Below are 25,564 nucleotides of genomic sequence, written 5' to 3'. Positions count from 1 at the left end.
TTTCATACAAAGTATTTTTGAGTAATTTTGCTGTTGCATTCTCTAACTATGGCAGGCCTTTATTTTTCCCGAGGGAATAAGTTTTAGAGTATACAACTACATGAAAGCTTTAAATAAAAAACTTCATTTCGTTTCCAGAGGAGAGGATCCTTATTTCCTTTAGTATTAGTCGTTTTGTTTCCTAGTACCTCATATTAAAATTCTCAAGTACCTTCAAAGCCTCCTTCAATGATGGCTAGGCATGTACAGAAATAAGCACACAAAATGCCTTTAAATCTTAGTAGAATCTATAGCCAATTCAGAGAAAAGTCTGGTAAGGGGTGCTACTTATTTACTGATTTTTGCAACTAAAAAGCAAAATTATTTTCCTACTTTCAGGGCTACCAACATCTTTTGTTAAAACAATTTGAGGGAGTTTGACAGATTCATTTGTTAATTTGGAAAAATCGCATTCACTTTAGTTTATTGGACTTTTTTTTTTCTTTTTCTCCCTCCTTCCTCCCCCCCCCCCACACTGCGAATGAACCCCAGTATTTCCCAGAGCACAGCCTGGCTTCTTGGAATTTTAAGCTTTGGCTATGACATCAACACTAAAGTGAGCACTGCTCCATAACTTGCAAAAGGAGTCAAAGACTATATATTACCTTTGAAGATTAGGGTAACCTTGGCTAAATTAACTATGTACTTACAGACTGGCTAAGTTTCCTAATACAACTTTCACAAGCAAATAGTCTATCTGCTAACCACGATTTTCACCTCTGTGATGGGGACACCATTTTTGATGTTTGGGATACAGGATCCCTTGAGGAGTTTATTAGCATCCAATTCTGTGCTTTAAAGTCTTTTCGAGTTCATAATCTGCATGAACTCAGCCCGGAGACTTTTGCTCACCTCATTTCCAAGAAGGAGAATCCCACCTCGACGGAACAATTGGTCATTAGTTAAGGAAGTTCTTAGGGCCCCGGAGAGGAGAACGTACCTGGTATTTTCCCAGTCTGGACACATAGAGGACATTGCCAATCTGGAATCACTTGCATACTTGTAAACCACTAGGAGGCAGTGTTTACAAAGCTGTACCAGCTGCTGGCAGCACTGGAGCTGCTGAGGAGTGATCACTTCTGTACTTTTGCTGAATATTGTCTCCCAAGAGCTGCTGTTGGCATGGAAACAGACATGACCTCATGTAGCAAAATAAAAAGTATGGCAGCCTGTAAAAGAACTAGCAACAGGGCTGGGGGAAACGTGGCCTATAAGCACCTGGATAGAAGAGGCTCTTTAAAAAAAAGGAAGAGGCTAGCCTATATGGTTGACCCAACAACTGACCAGAAGATATTTTTTAAAACCACAAATACTCACACACTAGAAAATGAATTTTCATATATAAAAACAAACACAATAGATGAGAACTCCCTGAAGGACCTGATGAGCTTCCTGGGTATCTTCCTACAGAGGGTATAGGGAGTCCCCCTGGGATGTACTGATGGATGAGTTTTTACTCAAGTGGGAAATGGCTGCAAAATGAATTAGCTGGTTCTCTGTCATGGGATGTTCCGAGAGAACACAGGCCCCTTTTTGTTTTCCTATCTGCAGCTCATAGCACAGAGCCTGGGGCATGATAGGCACTTAATGCTTATTGATTTACCAATTTGCTTCTAATCCTTTGCCCCAATCTTAAAGGAAACTCACAGATCCTTTGCCCTTTTTTAATTCTGGAGTGACCTGGTGGGAAAGTATATGTAGGGGTGGGGGAGCACCTCCTCCAAAAAAAATTAGCAGCTGCCTCAAGTATATACTCTTGCCCCTATGACCCAGCAGAGATTCTCAGACAAGAGGCAGCAGTCTCATCTCAGAGCCAAATGGTGGTATGGAGAGGGGAGCCAAGAGGCCAAGTGGTACATGTTTCTGAAGGTTCTCTACCATCCCCCCAGAGCAGACAACCTGAAATTCAGCATTCTAGATAAAGAGGTGGGAATCTTCTGGGCAGTGCCAGCATTAGGGAAGAAAGGTGACCTTAAGCAACTAGCTTCTACATGAAATAATGGTAACTACTCTCAAATTACCTGATGATGTCTACATATTTTATATTTACATGTTGCCTCCTCCTTATAAAATATAAGCTCCTTGAGGACAGGGGTCATTTCATTTTTGTCTTTGTGTCCTCAGTGATGAGCAAATACCTAGCACATAGTATGTGCTTAATAAATGTTTGCTGATTGATTTAATTAACCTTGAGATCAACAGGTCAAGGATCCAGCCTCCTCTTTCTTGAGCATTCTCTTGTCAAGAGAACTGCACAAGATCATTTCTGTGGCCCCTTGGGTACAAGAAGGAACTGCAATGAAGAAGGGACAAGGGACCTCTATTTTGGTGCCCTACAATCACCATGGGTTACTCAGATGATGTGCATCCACTGGGAATGTGGGTGGCCTGTATTCTAGCCCCAATATGCTTCCCTCTTCAAAGAAGTCCAAACAACTGGCTGACACTGTGAATTTGGGTAACTTTCATACTCTGTGGAAAGTAGGACTGACAGGAGAGGGATAGAGTTGTGCTGATTATTTATGGATTATGAGAAGTCCTCTCTGCATTTTCTGCCTCTTCTGTCAGGTTGAATAAAGACCTCCATATACCAATAAATCCATTTGTTGTTTGTGTGCTTGTACAGGATCTCAGGGACCCTTTATGTATATCTATGGAGATCTAAGACACTAGATGTTCATTCTCTCTCTCTCCCTCTGTTTGTATATGTATATATACATAGATTTATAGATTCACACATAAATCTATATATATATATACTGACATACATGTATGTATCTATATGTGTATAGGTTTCTGTGTAGGTACATACTAAATCTATTAATGATCTGAGGGTGGGAGTCTGTGAAGTTGAACCTTTTACACATAAGTCCTGAGCCTGGGGACTTGGGGCCATGTGCATGAATGCCCACTAAATTTAACTTGGTTGTTTTGTTATGGTACGAAAGTACCAGTGGTTTCTTAAAGCAGAATGCTGTTAATTGCAGAACTAGCTGGAAAGCTCTGAATGTAGTCCAAGCCAGGGATCTTTCAGAGGACTGAACTAGGAAGGTTCAGAGTCTCATGACCACCACCTAGTGATTTGTCCCCACTATCTCCATCTTTTTTATGCAACTCAAAAACTCTCTACTAAGACACAGAGAACCGGGGATCTAAGGTGGTGGAACTAAGTGTCCACAATAATGAAATCACAGATCTTCCAAAGTATATAAGCTACTGAAGCAATATGACACTATGGAAAGAGTAACCGCTTTGGAGTCAAAGGTCCTGGGTTCCAATCCTTTCTCTGATGCTTAGTTATTTGCGTGATTTGGGGAAATCACTCCATTTCATCAGGGCCTTAGTTTCCTTACTCATAAAATGTGGGGATTGGTCATGATGGCCTCTGTGGTCCCTTCGAGCTCTCTATGATCATCTGAACTTGGGCCTAACAAAGACCATCCATGGGTGTCAATAAGCCAGTATTACTTCTACTGAGTACTTGGAGACTGGCTCTTCACAATGCTATATATGGGACAACTCATTCTAGACACTGGCATACGAAGTTATCTCCATGATAACTACAGGGTATAAATACTGGATGCTGCCAAGGGCATTAATGCTATAAGGCCTTTGAGCCTTCTTAAAGCATCACCTTCTGAGCTGCACCCTAGTGATCTGAAGGAGTTGATGTGTTCTTCTGATTTTTAGGATCACAGTTGATCAAAATTCTTTGGCACATAGGATCATTTTACATTGCTATGCTTATACCATCAGCATCCAAATAAGAGGTATAAACCATTTCTCATAAGGATGTCTGACTTATTTCAAGCCTCAAGGGCTAAGTTTCATTTTATTTAAATTTTGGTAATAATTCAATCCCCATTTTACAACCCTCATAGGAAAAAAAAATGGTAGACTGTCCTACATATATACCCTTCCCTGAAGGAAATTCAAAGGATTTAATTGTCAGTACTTAGTGGTAATTTGATATTTGTTGGTATTTTAAAGATTTCAGACCCTCTATCTCTTGGTGAAGGAATACTCTTGTGCTCAAAGGAATAATGAACTGGAGGATTTCCATGTGAACTGGAACAACTTCCAGGAAGTGATGCAGAGCGAAAGGAGCAGAACAAGGAGAACATTGTACACAGAGACAGATACACTGTGGTACAATCAAATATAATGGACTTCTCTACTAGCAGCAATGCAATGATCAAGGATAATTCTGAGCAACTTGTGAGAGAGAATGCTATCCACATCCAGAGAAAGAACTGTGGGAGTAGAAACACAGAAGAAAAACAACTGCTTGACCACATGGGTCAATGGTTATGTGATTGGGGATGTAGACTTTAAGTGATCACCCTAGTGCAAATATCAATAATATGGAAATAAGTCTTGATCAATGACACATGGAAAATCCAGTGGAATTGCTTATTGGCTATGGGAGGGGTTTGGGAGGAGGGGAGAGAAAAAACATGAATCATGGAACTATGGAAAAATATCCTAAATTAATTAATTAAATAAACTTAAAAAATAATAAAAATATTTCAGACCCTCTAAGCTCAGAATTTTTCTTTAAAAATAGACTTACTTATTCATGCAGAGGCAAATAGCTCCTAAAAACATGGTGTGTCAACAGTGTATGACATTTTCTTCAAGAAATAAAGCATTTAATGTGTTGCCTGAAGAGAAAACAAGGCTTCTTTGTGAAATTAAATATTTGTTATGAAAAAAGAACCCCACGATGCTTTTTTCTTGAAACAAAAAGTTCATATCACTTAACAGGTCATTATACTAGAAGATATTAATGTAAGAAATGGAAATGTATTGTCCAATTCAACAAGAAAAATAAAATTTACATTTTTTGCAACAAAGTAAAGAAAAAATGGAAATTTCAAGTCAAGACGGATGCCATAACTTTAAATTATATAAATTCTATAAGGAAAAGAAAAAAAAACAAATGCAAATGAAAGAAATAGGGGAACATCTCTGTGCATCCACAAAAATAATACTACATTACAGAACCCATACCTCTCTCACCTCCCTCCTCTTAAATCAAATCCTTTTAAATAGAAACTGGCAATCAGTAAAAAGAAAATCAGCATTCCCCAAACTAATTTACTCTAGTTCATTTTTTTTCTTTTCATTTGTTTCTGTAATCTGATCTGCAAAAATGTAAGTATACATGTATCTACCTTAAAACAGCTAAGTGAGCCTTTTTTTTAAAGTTCAGAGTATAATTCTGGGCCCCTTGAAACTGAACAAAATGCTTTCTAATAATAAAAACAAATGTCCAGTTACTCAAACTAAAAAAAGGAAGTAAACCAATAAACCTAAGAGAAACTACTCATTTAAAAATGAAGTATTTGAGAACTTTTGATTCCAAGACTTAGAAAGGCAAAGTAAAACATTCAATTTTCAACTGGTAAAGATCTGACTTATTCTGCATATTCTAGAGTTAATGTCTCTAACAGCTATGAAAATAACTATGTAGCTCTCCAAATAGAGTTATAGTTGGGAGTAACTGTGTTTATGGGCAACAAGAAACAAGGCACAAAAATGAAAGATATGAGAAATAAAACGTACAAAAATGGTTAAGTAGAAAAGAAGTTGGTGATAATAAATGGTAGATAGGGTCAAAGCAAATATTATTAGTTAAGAAGAACTGGTTGTGGGAAAAGGTAGAGAGGCAGGGTTGATTTAAAATCTACATGAAGGCATCTTCTAAATTCTCTATATTGAGTTCCTGTACTGTCTATACACAAAGATAGGGCTGCTGTGAATAGTCCAAATCAAAATTAAAACTACTGCTAATTATAAGCTAAGACAGTGAACCCAATGACTCACTGAATATGGAATTTTTTATTCATTTGGAGTAGCAGTATTTTTCTTATTCTTCCTTTTTTAAAAAATTATTTAATTGATTAATTAAGAAAAATTTCCCATGCTTAAATGATTCTTATTCTTTATCTCCCCTCCTCCTACCCCCCTCTCCCTTAGCCAATGAGAAATTCCACTGGATTTTACATGTATTGATATTTGCACTAGAGTGATCATTTTGATTAACATGGAATTTGTAAATGAACAAAAAATTATAATGGATTCATGACACTTTATTGAACAACATTCTTGCATATTTGAATTCATCTTCTCCCTAAGCAGTGTCTTGGATTCTCCAGATAACTTTCACTGACAGAAAGGAAAAACCCAAAAAGGGCCATACCTAATTTCAAATTCTCATGCTGTTATAAAATTCTACTATTCTTTGCTAGCAAACTATTCATTAACACTACTAACTAACAGCAAAGCTAAAAGAACCATAGCAAACCTGCTTGGGAATAGTCAAGAGCTGACGGTACTGTTCCTGTGCATCTCTTCTTGCCAGCTTAGGTTTTTGTTCCTCTCCTTCCCTTCTCCCCCTACCCCTGAGTCTCTGGGGCTAGCTCCCAACTTTCACTCCTTTGGGAATACTGGAGAATCCTGGAACTTTTGCTCTCTTAACTGGCTGGCCTATTGATGTCAGTACCCTTGTGGTAACTTAAAAGGGTTTAGCATAGCCAGGATAAAGGGACAAGATTCCTCTCATACTTCTCCTAATTTTATATCAGATCACCACCTGAACTGTGCAGCCTTATGAGTGGAATAATCACCACTGGTTATTCTTGTCATCTTTCCCAGTTCCCTTCACTTTAAGAAATCATTGTGAGGCAGTGTTTTATGAAAATTTGGGGCATGTTGCTCCCTAAATGCTGTTTGTACTTCCTCGTGCAGTGCTGATCCATATTTAATGGGCCACATACCAAACTGTTTGTGAAATGGGAACACCTTGAAAGGGACCTGTCTACTAATGACACAACTCTGTGGGCTAAGCAAGGGGCATGGAGGTCCTAGGGAGCATACTTTTGGGCATACACAGGGAATCTGTCTCCATTTCTACAGTTCAGTGATTCTAGCCTACTTGCTATTCCTTTGCATATAAATTCCATTTTCAGGCTCTGGCTAGAAAGCAAATGCTATGTAACTACACCGCTTGCTACCCTGGTTCCTTTAAAAGACTCAGTTTCCCTAATCTCCAGACCTTCTTCAAGAAGTCTTTCCTAATTCCTTCTCAACTATTTAAACACTTCCTTCTAAGATTACCTCCCTTCTACTCCCTCTCAATACTGTATGGATTAAAATGTAAGATCAGAGAGGGCAAGGACCATTGTTACCTTTTATTTTTTGTATCCTCGGTTCTTAGCAAAGTGGCTGATACAAAATAACCTCTTATTAAATGACTTTTTATTGAATTCACATTTGACTGTGCCATCCCCCATTTTCCTTTCCCCTCAACTCATTAAAATTATGTCTCCCTATTACCTCTGGAATCAAATACAGACTCCTCTGGGTGGCATGCAAAGTTTTTTCACAACCTGGCTCCTTTATTAAACTCTACTTTTCTCCACATGGCCTGTAGTTCAAATGGGCCCTCCGGCTGTTCATTAGATATGACGCTGCACTTCCTTTTTCTGAATCTTCTTAGCTCTAGCTGTCCATCTTTCCTGGAATGCCCTTCCCCTCCACACCTCTTGTCTCTTGGAAATGCCTCCTTTCCTTCAGTACTTGGCTCAAGCATACCTTCTGCATGAGGCCCAATCCAGTCAGCTGAGCTACTAACACCTTCCTCCCTAATATTATCTTGAATATTTTTTGTATATAACTATAGAATGTGGGCTCTTTGAGATAAGGAATTGTTTCAGTTTTTTCTTTGTATCAACAGTGCCTAACATAAATGCTTTAAAAAAGGTTGTTGATTAATTAAATGACTGCCTAAAATATTAAAAATAAAAATTTGCACGAGTGTCAGTTGTTGGATTCTATAGGTCACAAATTTATTAAATATCAGATGTGCAGGATTTGGGTGTATGCTTTCCGAAATGTAAAAAATTTAAGATATGGTCCCTTTCCTCAAGGGTCTCACTATATTAATGGGAAGGCAAGACCAAACCACTTAGAAATGATTAGAGAACAAATGGACCCCAAAAAACCACCTTTCACTTATAATACAGAATGTGTGAAATGGACCTTTAAATTATAGGATGTCGACAGAAATCTATGACAGATAACGTTACCAACTATTAGAGCAAAATCATCATTCTTGGACTATTATAACAGCTTTCTGGTTGTTTTTCCTGGCTCAAGTCTCACCCCACTCCTATCCATCCTTCACTCAGCTACCAAAGTAAATTTGCTAAAACACAGGTCTAATGATGCCATCCTGTACTCAAAGAAATTCCAGTACTTCTTCTAAACAACAGAATTAAAAAGTAAACAAATTCAGAAAACAAGAACAACAACAAAAGAGAGACCATTAAGAGATTTCTTCCTAAACTGTTGGAGTCAGAGGCAGATCAAAGTATAATATGTTCCACATTAATTTATTTATGGTTTTATTTGGGGGCTTGGTTTTATATGAGTATTCTCTTACAGTAATGACCAATATGGAAGTATGTTTTCATGATAATACATGTAATAATCCAGATCAAATTGTTTACCATCTACAAGAGAAAAGAGGGAATGGAAGAGAGGGAAACAATTCAGATCTAAAGGGTGTGTTAACATTGCTATTACATGTAATTGGGAAAATAAAAAATATCTTTGAATAAAAAATGAATATTTTAAAAAGAGATTTCTTTTAAAAATTACAAAAGGAGCTACAAGTGGAAGCATAAGGCAAATGAAAGTGATAGTAGGAAAACAGGTCTGAAAGATCAAGAATTAAATTTCACAATACCCTACCTACAGGTAAATCAAGGTGTTTTCTCTTTTTTTAAGGACTACATTATAGAAAAGGGGGAAATAAAAGGAGGAAACTCCTTTTAAGGAGATAGAGAGGAATACATGATGTGCCCTAAAACACATCAAAAGCTAACAATGAAGAGAAGTTGATCCCTGTAGTTTCCTGCAAAGAAGAAAGCCTTCAAGAGAATGGGAAATGGGACAAAGGAAGGGACAGAAATGGGGAAAAAAAGGAGGAAGTCTTGTTTAATGGCAGTAGAGAGATATTGCTGATGAATGTTCCCATAAAGATATGAGGACCTTACAATGGATATAATTTGCAGGAATTTGGTGCTTAGAGACTATTTATTCTGCCTTAGGAAAAGGGGAATCAGAATTCCTGGGAGCAACTTATACACAAAAGAGTAGAAAGGCATGGAACTCAGGGAGGGGTGATGTTATGACAAATCTGGAAAAGTAACCCTCAAGGGAAGGACAAAGATTAAGAATGAACTGCACAATAAGGGAAATAGAAAAGTTCCTACCATGGGGCAATTGCTTCTTTAACACCTACAGGTATTGTTATTTCTTTTTTTTAAACCCTTACCTTCTGTCTTGGAATCAATACTGTGTATTGTTTCCAAGGCAGAAGAGTGGTAAGGGCTAGGCAATGGGGGGCTAAGTGACTTGCCCAGGGTCACACAGCTGGGAAGTGTCTGAGGCCAGACTTGAGCCTAGGACCTCCCATCTCTAGGCCTGGCTCTCAATCCATTGAGCTACTCAGCTGCCTCCCAGGTACTGGTATTTCTAAGAATGAGGCATAACAGAAAAAAGGAGGCCTAAGACTAGATTTACACAGCTACATAACACAGAAATTTTTTTGAAGAGGGAACCCAAAATAGAAACCTTGAAAGCTTTAATTCCTTGAAGAATATGGAGAATCTAATGAATCAAGGAATAAAAGTCTAGAAAGGAAATATAAATGATGATGACCAGAGAAACATTTTTTTTAGAAAATGACATAGAAAATAAACATTTAAAACTAACAAAACAAGTTGAAGTAGAGGAGAGTAAGAGAATTTTACTTGACTACTTAAGACAAAAAAAAGAGAGAAAAGTTAAATAAGTAGATGAAAAAGATAAATAAAAAAGAAGAAAGAGGTAATAATGAAGTCAAAAGTATAAGGGATAGAGGTTAAGGTCAAAGAAACAGCACCAGTAGAAATAGAATTTGTCTTAAAGTAGAATAAGTTAAAAGAACGGAAACAAAGTATTGGGTTTACAAAGGAAGAGGAAGAACCTAATTTGTAATATATTTATATAATACGCATATATATATATTTATATGTATATGTCTATATTTTTACACTATGCATAGTGTGTGTATAGTATCTGTGTGTATATATATACACACACACACATATATATATATATATATATTTCAAATTAGGCTATACACATATGTGTATGTATATACATATATATATTTATATACCAACATAGCAAATGGACAAAAATAGAAACAGAACTCATAACTTTAAATATAAATGGATCAAATGATCCAATAAAATGAAAAAGGACGACAGATTGGAAAAGAAAGCAAAACTCTATAATATATTGCTTACAAAAAATAGGCCTTAAAAACAAAAATATCCAAGTTAAAAATAAGGGTCTAGAAAACAAACATTTACCATGCCTGTGGTTTGTCCAAAAAAACAAAAAAACTGTAATCATGTCATCTGATGAAACAAAACAAACATTCATAATATAAAAATGGATAAACAAGATAACTACATTATGCTAAAGGAACATTCGTGTAACAGATGATCATTGTACTGTAAGAAATGATACAAAGAAACATGGAAAGACCTACATGAACTGATGTGAAACAAGCAGAGTCAAGAAAAGAATGTAACAAATGATACAACAATGTAAGTAAAAAGAATGACATACAAAAAAGTGAAAAAAATTATTGAATGACAAGCATGACTCAAAAGAGATATGAGATCACATTCCTTTGTAGAGGTAGGAAGATCATCAATATCATACATTATATATATTTTCAGACTTCTTCAATGTATTGATCAATTATACCAATTTTTCCCCTTTTTGTCTTTAAAATTACTCTTTGGTTTAGGAGACACCTCTCTCTCAGAGGAAGAAGGATACTGGAAAAATTTCAAACAAACTTATTTTAAAAAACATTCCAGTAGTTCCTTATTACCTCCAAATATAAAAGTTCTGACATTTAAAATCCTTCACAATCTACCCCTTTCCTACCTTTCCAGTCTTCTTAAATTTTATATTCCTTCACATACTTTATGACTTAGCAAGATCAACTTTCTTGTTCTCTCCTTTAGCACACCATATTTTGCCTCCTAACTATATATTTTTTCATGGCTGTCCTTTGTGCCTAGGTGAGCCTGATGTCTGGAAGACAAGGGTAGTGAGCCTGATGTCTGGAAGACAAGGGTTCAAATATAGCCCAGACTCTTACTGACTGTATAACCCTGAGCAAATCATTTAACCTTTGTTTGCCTAAATTTCCTCAACTCTAAAATGCAAATGATAGCACCAATATCACAGGGTTGAGGTGAAGATTAAATGAGATCATATTTATAAAGCTTAGGCAACAGCACCTGGCATAATGTATGCACTACATAACATAAATCAACATAAATGTTATTTATTATTGTCATCTTCTCAAGTCCATTTATTGGCTTCCTTGAATTCATTCCAGATTTGTTCAAATCCTCCCTTCCTCCAGGTCTTTTCTGGTCCTTTCTCTGTTAGTGCCTCTCCCCTCTTCTATTTACACTGAACAGATCTTATAAGTATACAATTGTTTACATGCCATCTCCTCTGTCAGAATGTGAGCTTCTTAAGGGAATGAATCATGTTTTTTACCTTTATTTGAAATTCTAGCAGTCAGTACAATGCCTGGCACATAATAAATGCTTTGACTGACTTGATTTAATTGATATTTGTCCGGGAACAACATAGTGTTCATGTTCTATTACAGGGTATCTAACTATGACTGGAATCATTTTTATTCCTACGTATGTATGTTCTTTCAATAAGCCCTTAAGTTGTTAATAGCTATCCTCCAAATGCCCACTAATCCTTTCTTTCTTTGAAGGACATGATGGTGCTTTAGCTCCCTTGATAAAGACTTTGGGAACTTAAGAGTCTCATCTTCCTCCTCACTACAAGGCAAAAAATAATAATAGCTAATCTTAACGTTGCATTTGGTGCTTATGGAAAGCATTTTCCTCAAAGCAACTTGAGACTTGATTGAAGTGAATAATGCAAGTATTATTATCCCCATTTTAGAGATGAGGAAACTGGCCCTAAGCAAAATTAAATAATTTATTCAAAGTAGCATGGCTAGTAATGGGCAGAGTCTGGAACCAAACAGTATGGAATAAGGAAAAGAGTGTTGAAATTAGAATCAGAGGAAATGAATTTGAATCCCATGCCTGCTTCCTCCGTGATCTGAGGTAAGTCAGTTCTCTGGACCTCAGTTTCTTCTTTTTATTGGTCTAGATGACCTTTAAATGTCTTTAAATTTCCAAAACCCAAGGTACTAGCAACTGGGCCTATGTCAACCTTCTTTCCACTAAAAATACATGACCTAGTATGATGCTGACAAAAAAGTATGATTTCATGAAAGAGATGTTAAAATACTTGTTGTAGGGCATATCAAAGCCAAAGTGAGTTTATAACCAGCCTTATGTGCATAATGAAGACAAGAAAGTGAAACAGAAAGGGGTCACGGTAAGAGGTTTTCTTCCTTCTTTCCTTTTTCCTTTGCATGAGACTCAAATAATTTCAGAAAGAGAAAATGTAGTTCCTTATGGGAATTTTTTTGTCACAACCCTTCCCAAAGTGAGTTTTGGGGCATAGGTTCCCCATTAGGAAATTAAATTAAATTAGGAACCAGAAGAATTTTCTAATCCTAAATGAGAAAAAAGCTTGGATAAAGGACTTTCCCTTTGTTCAAGAGGGAGAGGTTCAAAGGCAGCTTAAATGACTTTGGGCTTTATTTACCTAGCTAATAATTCTAAGTTTAAAAAGAAAAAATCCAACTTTGCCCTAGAGGAAAAGACTTTCCTTTTGGAATGAAAAGGCAAAACACAACTAAGATTCTGGCCAAGATCATCCATTTATAGGGGTTAGGGGGGGCAGTGAAGGTTGCTAAAGGTTTTCATGCTCTTGTTTGACAATGAGCATGTGAAGGTCCAGCTTTCTGAGAAGAGCAAAATATCTTTGGTGTTTCTAAGTTAAATGAAAAATGGTAGAACCTATTTTTGCTCTTCTGAGGATGAATTAGAACCTAAAGATTCTCACTGAGATTTACAACAACATATCCATTATAGCATTGCTTAGCAGTGATTACTAGACCAGTAGCTAACTTCAACCATAAGAGCAATGGAGAACTACTCAGCAGGGTTTTTAAGATCCACAAACCCATTAGGAAGGAGGACTAAGCACAAGCAATGCAATGCAATGACATGAAGAGCTCTGTACTATTGGAGGTGAAAGTTGCCTTTCATATAGGTACTGGAAATACATGCATTCCCTAAGGATGGTCCTGACCAATCATTTCCCAGGTATGTTTATTCTTCCCACTGATGGAATATATATTTCTAAGATATACTAGGAGAAAGATCAGGTCTCAAATTTTATGAGTCAGCCTGGACGTTATAGTTGAAGCCATGGGACTGGATGATATCTCCAGGAAAACTTGTTCATAATCTATTCCTTTCACTAATTCATATGCTCACATGATCAGTGATTTAAAGCTGGAAGGGACTTTAGAGACCACCTGGCCCAACTTAATTTTACAGATGGGGGTCTGAGGTCCAAGCAATTTAAATAATTTAGTCAACAGCCAAGATGTCTCCAGCCTTCTTTCCACACACTTGTTCCCAATTCAAATTGGTTTTCTTTTGAATTGGTTCCAATCATTGAGTTTTAACTCTATTCACATTCCAGTCAGATCCATCAAGTTAATTACCGTTAAAGTGTTGCTAACTCTTTAAAATTATGCCTAATAAAAAGCTATATGCTCTAGGTGGCAAACCACTGAGGAAATACTATTTTGTTCTGCTATCTCTATAACTGAATGGAAAATAAAATTATTGTGAAAAAACAAAAATCATCACCACATACCCTGAATTACAGAAGCAGTTCCACAACCCTTGGCCATGGCTCCAGAGGAGGCGATTAAATACCCGATTAAAAATTCGAAACAATTGTAAACCTTCCATGTCAGGAATCTTCCAGATACGTGGGAGAACTGAGCGAATGCTTGTTTTCACAATGTCCAAAACCTAGAAGGGAACACAAAAGCATTTTCAAATGCTTGGCATATTTCGAAAAACCTCATGCCAAACATCTGGCCTTATTTTCACCAGCCAGGAAGAAAAAAGATGGCAAGAAATAGTCATTTAACATCTCTTGTAAATTGCAACAGGCTACTTCACCTAGTTTCCATGTATTCATTATGGATGCTGTAACATGTGTTTTCAATCAAAACCATTTTGCCAAAACAAACCCAGATAAATAAAGTTGCTCTTTTCCAACTCACCAGAGTTAATTTTTTTCACTCTTCCTAACATTATCTAGTTAAGAGAACTGCCTGGAGACAAAGTGGGATGAACATGGACAGACACACAGAGACACAGAGACACTCTGTCTCTGTCTCTCATATATATATATATATGTAGTTATCTCACCTGGCACAAATAATGTGGGAATTAGAAGTAGAAGAGAAATACATAGTTTTAAGTTTGGTTCTTTGGTCTAGAATATCACTAATTTTTAAAGAATTAATTTTGGCTATCTCTGGCCCATCCTGGCATGAAGAAGAAACTGGAGTAACATTTTTTTAAAAAAATAAACATCTGAGAAGATTATTTTTTTACTGTATTTATGAGTTAAGCTATAAAATTTTTACAGGAGAAAAAATTTAGATGAAATATGAAGCATTATTTTTATTACAATGAACCAAAGAACCAAACATTTTTAAGTAAAAGAAAACAATATTAATAACATTAATGGCTGATATTTGTATAGCTCTTTAAGGTTTGCAGAACACTTTGCATATCATACATTATTTATTATTTCATTCAAGCCTTATTGATTCTGTGAAATGGTCCAAATATGATTATCCCCATTTTACAGATAATACAGATAAGGAAACTGAGGCTATGGAAGATTAGTTGGCTTCCTTAAGGACAGATAAGTAGTAAATATCTGAATCAGGATTTAAACTCAGTTCTTACTATGATTCCAGCCTTTTTAAGAAATAAAAAGATGGGAGCATCCCTCAGAGTAGGTTCTTGCTTGATCTCCTGGCAGAAAACACTGGACAACACAACATGGAGTTCATAAAAGGAACAAAAGTTAGAATTCTGGTTCAGGAATAGGTAAAGCATTTGCCTATTTAGTTTCCCTGGTGTGGACAGCACTGTGGGAGCTGCTGGGAAGATACTGGGTAAGAAATGGTTGCTTCCCTTTTAGAACTTGCTGTCTAGTTAAGGCATTGCACAGATGACTAATGCAGACAATAACTGCATGATAAGTAAATCATACATCGTTAAGTAAAATAACAGGGACATTATTACCAACCAGGAAGAAGAAAGTGTGCATGGAGAAATGGGCAATCAAGCTGGCCTTTAAAGAACAGTTAGGAATTTAATGGCCAAATGAGGCAAGAGATAACAATGCTTAACTGTGAACAAAGGTAAGGAGGCAGAAGACCATAGAATGTATTTGGGGAACAGAAAACAACCAACTATGGTAGATGTATAGAGGATGCAGGGACTAATATGAGAGTCTGCCTTTGGAAAGAGCTGGAAGGGGTAGTTTAATACAGGCCAGTTAAGGGCCTTGAATGCCTGGCAAAGGAATCTGAAATTCACTTCAGAAACAGTAGGGAACCCACTGAACATTTCTGGTTAGAAGTGGGATATGAACAGATTACTATATAAGGAAGATTTTTGTGGTAGCAGTATGAAAAATGAACTGGAGAGGGTATAGATTGAAAGACATTAAAATTACTGTAGTAAAGACCAAGGTGTTGGTAGTAGGAATAAAAAGAAGGGAATAAATTGGCAAAGGTGATATGGTGGCAACATGAACCTAACTTATAATACTGTTATCTAACAAAATAATTATTAAATTATAATTTATTGATAAATAATACTATAAATAATACTAAAATCTCTTGACATATTTATGTCAGGCGATGCTTTGTTTGTGGTACATATGAGAAATGGCATACTCATGCAAAATTATGTGGCATTACCTCTAAGTAATGATGAAATATAAACTCAGGATTATAGCAGCCCAGAATGGACTTAATCAAGAAAGCTTTCTGAAGGAGAGTGAGTCTTTAGACTTTGAAAAAAGCATAAGATTTGGTCTGACAGCACAGATCAAAGGGGGTGGACAATTTGTGAAAAGCACATAAATGGCTAGGGTTTGCTCTTGGAGCCAAATGAAGCTCAGTATAATACAAGTCTTGATTTTCTTGTGATTGCTTTAAAAGTACCCTTTTCCCAAACCACACTGATATTTCCGAAAGAACAGATAGGCAATTTAGCTAGAGACAGTATTAAAAAAGTGAGAAGTGGAAAGGTTTGTCTGTTTTGTTTTTTTGTATTTGAATGTCTGCAAAATTGAGGGCACAAGGCATACAGGCAAATCTATATACTCAAGAAATATTCGCTCTTATTTAAAGGTATGAATGGCAAACTGCTCTGTATGATGAACAAGTTGATCTTCAGTGAAAATAATGGCATGAGGTAAAGATGATTTTGAAATCATATTAAAGCCACTCCACACATGAAGCAAGCCCAGCCATAGAATGTCAATGGCAGCAACCTTGCTGATGTACCATTGATAGTGTCTTGGCACATCTGGGGCAACTCAATTGAGAAAGAAAGGAGGGAGATGATAATTCATGGCAAGTGTAGAAACAACCACAGTAGCTAATAAGAAGCCACTTTTGTTCTTTGGAGAAAAAAAAAACAATGAATGAGTCAAAGATGTATGGAAAACAAGATCTGAAATCCCATGCAGTCCAACTGGAATTACTTGATTCTTTCCTTTTTCTTAGTTTATGTACTCCAATTTATGAACAGGCTTTTTAGCAAATTCCATATTCTCCCTTGCCCAATAATAATACTGCAGTATTTTTCTTCTTCATATAGACTTCTGCCCAACCATATATAAAGCAATCATGGTTCCTAGTAGGGGCAGAATTGTGACAAGGGTCGAGTTTGAACATTATGGCATTAAATAAGATCTGTTTCCATTTTCTCCCAGCAAAGTATCTGTTCTGCTTTTAGTTCATATGCCTATTTCAATGGAGTTTCAAAATGACTAATAAAAATATGAAAGAGGGGAAAGAATTTCTTTCAAGGAAAAGAGAAAAGAGATAGGAATCATAAGAGAGGGGAATGCAAGGGCATGCATGTATGACTGGGTCTAGAGATCTTTGGGCTTGTGGAATATAAACCTCGATAAATCACTGCCATATCAAGGGTAACCATCCAATTTCTAGATCTTTCTGTTGTGGAATGTCCAAAAAAAATCACCAAAATTCCATAGGGACTATGGAACCTCTGGAGATAGGGTTCTGTTTACTCCCAGTTCAACTGCTGAGAATTTTAAGTTGCCAAAGGTACTGAAGGATTAGGGGACAGTCAAGTTGGACATGAGTTAGTAAGGCATGGGCTCCTAAAGAGGAAACTTAGAGAGTCTTCTAGTTCTTATTCTTGCAAAGTCAGTCAAAGTACAGAAAGAAAAAAATCATTATCCAAATCCAGAAAATATTGGTTGGTAACATCAATATCATCCATAACGTAACTGACATTATCTGGCCAAGTTTGAGAAGGGAAAAAATAAAGCCAGCTCTTTTAGCTATGTGGAGTTTGTATCAAAGAGGCCATTGAGAAGGGGATTTATATTGCTTATTTCTGAAAGCTTTCAGAACACCTTAATTAAGGTCATGGTTACAGATGACCCCCATTGTTGGGTTTCTTGCTTTGTCCTCCTCTTGGTGACCTCTTCTTCCTAGTTTCATAAAGCATTCTGGGACAAGTCTGATATATGACCTTCTGAACAAATGGCCAATTACATTTCTACCACATCATAGCGGACAGTTTTTCTTTATAATACCTAATCTCATAAACAGACAATGACATACGAAATACAATTCAGAATCTTAAATTTTTATATTTGCATAGAGGCGCGGATATAGTTTTCACTGGGTTTTCACTATGATTAATTAGCCTCCTGACTGAGATATTGTTCCTTCCAGTTCAAGCTTCTCTCACCTCTATGTTTTTTTTTATTTTTATACCAAAATAGTTTCCCTATAGGCTCCCACCCCTTGGAAGCCTTCCTTCTAACAATGAACAATAGTAAGGCAAAACCAAAGGACATACCAATTAGCACTTGACCCTGCAGGCAACATTCTGTAACTGGGCTCCTCTGCCACTCTAAAGGGAGGTGCGAAATGTATTGCACCATCTGCTATCTTGGACTGAAACTGGTCATTATAATCAATGAGAATCTGGCAGATGTTTAGTGGTGTTTACATTTATTAATAGTGTAGTTCCTATTTTTATTGTTTCCCCTCATTTTTCTTCCCTTTCTCTGGCTCAGAGCTTATGGCTTTCTTACGTAGCTATGGCATAATATTTTTCATTACATTCCTATGCCTCAGTTTTTGCCACCCAATCACTTTCCACCTGATGGTCAGCTAATGTAGATTGGTTTGGCTGCTGCAAAATTTCTTTGGACCTTTGTAGGAGGCACAGCCAGGCTGGTGTTGACAGACCTTTTGGAATGAGTGCAACTTTACTCCTTGTGTATGACCTTCTTGGAATAGTCATCCATTTCATTTTAAAAGGTATTTTATTTTGTATCATAATATTATAATTATAGAATTATTATAATTATATGACATATAATATATAAAATTATATAATTATTAGTATGTAATAAAGGATATAAACAGTTTGGTGACTTTCATCACATAATTCCAAATCTTTTGCCAGAATATTTTCTTTAAACCCTTACCTTTTGTCCTAGAATCAATACTAAGCATCAGTTAGTTCCAAGGCAGAAGCATGGTAAAGAGCTAGGCAACTGGGGTTAAGTGACTTGCCCAGGGTCACAAAGTAGGAAGTATCTGAGGTCAGGGCCTCCCATCTCCAGGCCTGGCTTTCTATCCACTGGATGACAAAGGTAATTTGACTGAAGTGGTTCATTTACCTCTGACTTTAATACAAAACTTAGGTGACTTTTTCCCAAAAATATTGGGCCAGAAAAATTCAACAACTAAATAAACATAAGAAAAACATATTAGCCAAGTTTGCCAGTAAGTTATCTTTTTTCCAACATTTCCATGAAATTGTCATGCCTACCTCTGTAAATTATAAGGATTTTACATCTGAAACTTAATGCTCTTTAATAGCGGCAAATATAACAAAGTCTCACCATGCACAATTTTCTCTTCTAATCTATCATCTTCTGCACCAGGACATTTGGTTGCCTACGTCTGGCGTAGGTGTTTATTTTACCTTTCATTCTATTGGGTGGAGAAAAATATCTCTGCAAAGTAGAGATTTTAATTTTATAAAAATGGTACACTGTGCTAATTGCGCTGATGGTGCCTAATTTTCCAACAACTCTGCATGGCTCAAAGTTCTTAATCTATCCCCACAGGCAAAGATCAGCAGAAGGATGTTATCACAGAACAAACCCTGGTGAAAACTTCCCTTCTGTTGTTTTCCCCAGGAGCAGTCTCCCCATATAGCTAGGAAATTAGATTCTGAATACCAAGTCTAGGGAAATGCCTCTAAAAGCAGCAAAAGAATCGAGTAAAATAGCAAGAAACACCATAGACAGCACCAATCAAGGCAATAGTAAGACAAACTGCTTGGCCAAGTTTGCATAGGCAGAAGCAAGAAGTCCCTTCCCCCCTTCACTATCCCCAGAAGGGAAATCAAACTTCCTTCCAAACCTTGTCTTTCTTCCTCTCTAAATGTGAGAAACCCTCAGCAAGATGTGATTGGACTGGTCTAAATTTATCCTGCTGGGTCCAGTAGATAATGAGGACGCAAGTTGGGACCTGATCTAGCAAAGATGGCAATTCTCTACTGTTGTAGGTAAAGTTAAAATATGTTTCACTCCCCAAGTTACTTGCAGAGTTGCCTGGCTTCCCTGGGCTTACTTAGTCTGCTTTGCAGTAGCAACAAGCTCTATATAACTGTGTCCCTTCCTTTTAAAGACATCAGAAAAATTTTGTAGTAATTCAGTGTGCATTATCCCAGTCCTGATGGAGAGGCAATTAAAAAAGCCAAAGGGCTTGCTCCTTTTCCTCAGTACTTCCATTTCCAAAAAAATTTAAAAATATATATCCATGATGCATCACTAATAGCTGGAATTGTTATGCCATACCTGGGAAGTGGAAGAAAAATTTTAGTGAAAATATCTCACGTAAGATATGAAGCCCCAGGCTGGAGTGAGTGGGTAGAGTGACCTTTGCTTTGAGAGAGGGTACTACTATTAAGCCAAGATTTTAGGTTTGGGGGTCAAACGGTTACACTGCTTGGTATAAGTGCTGACCGGTAAATCTCTGTATCAGGACTTGTCATTATTTCTGAATTTCTAAATACACAAATATGTTTGAGTTAACTTCAGCACAGTCTTTGCCCTGTTCCCAGGAGTTATTACTATCATAGCAAATCCCTTAATAGCCAATTCTGATCTATCTTACCCTAAATCGTAATGTTGTGATTCTTCCTTTTCCCTCCATCTTGATACCCAATCGAGTGCCAAGTCATATCAACAACTACCTCACAGTTTCTTCCTATCTTTTCCCTTCTTCCCAGGCTTTTTATTGTTTCAGTAGCTCAGTTTATACCCTTTTCCACAGACTATAGGTTAAGATCTCAGAGGTCATCTAGTCCAGCTCTTTCTTTAGCTACATCTAATAGCTTGTTAACTCATCACGCTGTCTCCTGTCCCTTCGATCTCCAACCTACTCTACATACCCCCTGCAAAGTAATCTTTCTAAGGCACAAGTCAGATGCTGTTTTATTCCTGTGTCCTCCAAACCTCAGGACCGTCCTCATGTCAATAGGATAAGAAAATACCAGCTCTTTCGCCAGATGTTCAAGGTCCTGTCTGTTTCCAATCTATTTTGCCAAAGATTTGGAAGACAATCCAATTTGGCCCATAGTTGAGAATGAAAGTCTTTTCCCATACACATGACATATGATCCTCATCTCTCCTGGATGACTTTCACTGATGGCAAACTAATTCATTATCTTTGAAGCCAGTCCATCACCATTTTCTGTTCTTGTTCAGTCATGCCCAACTCTTCTTGACACTATCGACCAAACCATACCAGGTCCTTCAAGTCCCTCATGCTTGCTAACCATGGGGTCCCACAGGGATCTGTTTTGGGATCTTTTCTTTCTCTTTCTATACTATTTCACTTGGCAATTTCATCAGTTCCCAAGGATTCAACTATCATGGTTAGGTAGATGATTCTCAAACCTTTATATCCATATCTAACCTCTCCAATCTAGTGTCTACAACTGCCTATTAGATATCTTGAACTGGTATCTTGTAGAAATCTTAAAATCAACCTGTCCCAAATCGAAGTCATTATCTTTTCCCCTCAACTCTTCCCTCTTTCTAACTTCCCCGTTACTGTAAAAGGCAACATCAGTTTCTTGGTCTGATTTAAATTCAGGTCTTCCCAACTCCAGGCTTGGTTCTCTATCCACTGTGCTTTCTAGCTATCCATATATATCTTATTTGTACGTGGTTGTTTTTATGTTATCTAACTCCATTCAACTATCTTCTGCACTCTTTGGATTCCCAGTATTGACATCCTTGAGTGTTACTGTGTGGCTATAGTAAATTCTCTCTTTACCAGGCAAATAGCCCAGATTCCTTTAACCAAAATTCCTATGGCTTCATTACATTGATCCAGCTATCAATTGGCTGATCCATACCTCCCTAAAAGGTGGTGATCAGACTGGTCTGACAAAGGACTATGGAGAACATTTTGGACACTATCCTATTAATGCAGCCTAAGATCACACTTGCTTTTTTTTGGCTACTGTGTACCTCATGCACTTTTCCTGAAAGAGTGAATGAACAAACATCTATTATATTATTATTATTTATTATATTTATTATTCTTATTACCAAGCACTGGGTCAGATGTTAGGGATACTCATAGAAAAGCAGAAAAGTCCCCGATTTCAAGGGGCTGATATCCAATGGAGGTAAAGTATACATGATCATTTTGATACAGGGACAATGGAAAGTCCCCATTATTCTTAGGGATTTTGGGGGCAAGGTAAGAGAACTGGAAGCACACTAAAACCTCCACGGTCTCTTTGATGCAGAGCCAGTCACTTAACTTCTTGGAATCCTAGATTACTCTGTGGCTCTGAGCTATCAAAGGTACAGCTTCACATCAGTACAGGGAGTTTCTTCTTCTACTTACCATTACCATTCTACATACCATCCCAATACTACTGAAATTTCAGGCCCCATCTCCTCATTAGATTTGATCCCACTCTGGCTTGTAAAACAATCCCATACAAATTCCATATAAATCCCATGCAAAGAAGTAAGGTTACTACTTCCTCCCTCAGCAGATGAACTGCCTCTGTGCTACAACTTCTTTGCTTATTGCCCAATAAGTCACCAAGAGCATAGCTGCACAGACACTTCCTCCCTCCAGGTTGCTTATGATCCCTGATGAGAGGATACCAGTGTTTTAGGATTGAGATGGATTTCTGAAACCATTTAGTCTAGTCCCTAGTTAAACAAGGATCCTTGATAACTGGTTATCTAGACTCTGCAAAAAGGCCACCATCAAGAGGGAACTTGTTCCCTCCTGAGGTAGCCCACCCATATGTGTTTGGGACAAACCTCACTGCTAGTTAGTCTTTCCTCACATTGAGTCTAAATCCATCTCTCTCCATCTTCTGCCCAGTCATCTTCCTCGTACTATCCTCTGGAGTCATGTGGAATACAGAATAAAGCATGTTACAGACAAGACGGGAGAGTGGAAAGTGTTCCATTTGGAGTCAGAAGACCTGGGGTCCAATCCAGAGTCAAGTCCATTTACTACATGGGTTGCTTCATTTCTCTGGGCCTCAGTTTCTACATCTGTAAAATAGGAGGATTAGTCACTATGACCTTTGACGTTTCTTCCAGTTCTATGACCCTTGGTCTAGCCTTTCTTTTATCATTACTCTTCATATATTTGATGGTAGCAACTATAGATGCTCCTTTTCCTAGGTCTCTCCCTCTTTGCTAAGTTAACTTTCTCAGTTCCGTCTCCTGATTTTAGTTTGGTCTGATGATAGTATTTTCATTATCCATGGTACCCCACATGGTGTGCTCTTCCACTGGTCACCTCCCTTCCTAAAGACAGGTTCATGGTTCATATTTTGTACTAAGAACAAAATTCCTGATGCATTCTGGTTAGAGCTGAAGACAAAGGTACCATCATTTTATATGGGCATGCATGCATCTTTTCTTAAGGTAGTCTGTGATCCTACTGGTTTTCTTAGATGCTGTCATACTACTGACACATATAGAACTTGAACTCCATTAAAATTTCCTATTTGTATTCATATAAACTATGGTCCAAACATATGTTCCTCACACAGGTAGTTAGCATGCTAAGCCCACATACAGGAGCAGTGTGGTATGGAGTCTAGTAACTCTAACATCAAAGGAACTGAGCCAAGTCTTCCCGGTGGCATAAAGCAGAGGTTCATTATCTCGTACTTCATCTCATATCCTTGAGAGGCAGCATGACAGACTTCAGAAGCAGGAAGCCCATGATCCAGGTTGCAGCTTTATCATCTCCTGCCTATGTGAGCTTGGGCAATCATTTAACTTCTCTCTTCATCCTCTATCCCTTCTTGTTCCTAGTTCTGTCTTTTGGAGTCATTTTGCCAGGATTCTAAGCCCAATTTTCTAAACTTGACAATCAATATTTTAATGGGGAAAATATCTACCCTTTTCCTCTTTTGGGGTACCTCTCCTATAATCCATTGTCCCCTAAAGACCATCAATAATTGCTCAGAAAATTGAAAAATCTATATCTGTAGGTTCTCTTAGTTGCCTGGGAAACAGATTGTACAGGTCTGGTGACAATTCAGATTCAAGTAATAGTTCTGTGCTCGCTTACTATTAGCCTACTTAGCTTGTGTTACCTTTCTATTATTCATTTTTATTCTAATCCTCTTAGAATCCAAATTATTATTCTCCTTGGCAATGAACACAGAAGCAATCTAAGAGTGGAGAAGGAGTTCAGCTCACTCTTTCAAAATCCAGAGTACATTAGACTATACCCAGTTTTTCTCCTTCAAAAAGTTAACAACAGAATGGTTGCTTCTCCCAAGGTTCCTAGCAGTTGTACTTCAGGAATTGGTTAGCCAGGTCAAGAATGTTAGCTCCCATAGTTCCTTCCTTCACCTTTAGAAGAATAAATAACTAAGGAAATGGATAATTCCAACAAAGAGAGTATTTCTTTTGCCCAGACAGTTAATGTTTCCTCATCACTAACTAACATTAATGATGGATTCCATGCCAAGCTTGAGTAGTGTTTCCACAATTCATAGTCTAGTTCTTCTCTAAAAGTTTTCTGTACATCATTACTCATTTTTTCTCCACCGATCTTTATTCAAATATTCTCCATCACGGTTCTCCTCTGTGGTTCCTAAATTTTTTCATAAATATACAAAAACACACGATTATTCTTTGTAGACAATATTACTTAGGTATCCCCTTGATCTACTCTGCTCCTTCTGCATAAGGCATGTCCTTCCACAGCTTCAATTTGGTCAGTAGGTGCTTCTCAACCGGTTCATGTCAGCAATGCTCATGTCCTTGGGTTTCTAGATCAAGGTCACCATGCCTGGGATCTAATTATTCATCTAGTTCTGAAGCCATGTGATTGAATATCCCCACTTTGTTCCAGAGAGATGTGGTGAAATTCCTTGGCAAAATCCAGTTATACTAAGTTTATGATATGTCCTTCATCAGACTAATCATTCTATCAAAATAAACTGTGCCTTGTATGCCTTCTTTGTAACTGAATTATAAAACCTGGTATCTACTGCTCAACCCTAAAACATTCTAAAACTTTCCCACTCATCAGCCAAACTCCCCATTATATTATTTGAGAAATCCACTTTATTGTCTCTTTTTTAAAAAATTGGGACATGCCAAAATTCAAATTAACCAACAATGACTGGGCATCAACTCTGTTCAAAGTTCCAGACCAGCTTTTCTACTCTACTATGTCACACTTAACAAACTCTTCCTGGCCAAATCTGATCACGTTCTGTTCCCTGATCTGACCTAAACTGCCCCCTCCTTCCTCTTCTTCTGCATCCTCAAGGACCTCTTTCAGATGAGGCTGACTTCATCCACATCCCTGACTACTCGAATCCTACTGGTCTAGCTCTATCTCTTCACCCATCTTTCAGGTTCCAACAATCACATTCAAGAGATGATCACAAAGGAATGACTGTCCCTCTAGATACACCTTATGTTTGTCAATGAATGGGTAAATTGGTTGTCAACATTTAATGAGCACCTGCCAGGTCTTTGGTACTGAAATGGTGCTATCAACTGCTTTGTACCACCTTTTCCCTCTAGGTGCATCATGAGTACTCGGGCCCCACTAAGACTCAAGTGGTACCTCAGAACCTGAGCT

At 37.4% G+C, this 25,564-nt stretch overlaps 1 protein-coding gene across 10 annotated transcripts in view; it reads right to left on the bottom strand.

Annotated features, from left to right (window-relative positions):
• The window catches only part of TTLL7 (tubulin tyrosine ligase like 7), a 228,900-nt gene that overhangs the window by 50,496 nt on the left and 152,840 nt on the right, over positions 1–25,564 (bottom strand). For 9 of the 10 annotated variants that reach the window (XM_056815426.1, XM_056815425.1, XM_056815428.1 and 6 more), the window contains exons 19-20: positions 13,954–14,114; positions 980–1,153 (exon numbers count right to left, since the gene is read on the bottom strand). In XM_056815426.1, the coding sequence (XP_056671404.1) occupies positions 980–1,153; positions 13,954–14,114 (335 nt within the window). The remainder of the gene's footprint in view (positions 1–979; positions 1,154–13,953; positions 14,115–25,564) is intronic. The other variant, XM_056815424.1, reaches the window with a different exon arrangement.

The sequence above is a fragment of the Monodelphis domestica genome, chromosome 2 (genome assembly GCF_027887165.1).
Source record: "Monodelphis domestica isolate mMonDom1 chromosome 2, mMonDom1.pri, whole genome shotgun sequence".
Classification (NCBI taxonomy): domain Eukaryota; kingdom Metazoa; phylum Chordata; class Mammalia; order Didelphimorphia; family Didelphidae; genus Monodelphis; species Monodelphis domestica.
Note: the sequence above shows the minus strand (reverse complement) of the source record. Positions and strands in the feature narration are given on the sequence as shown.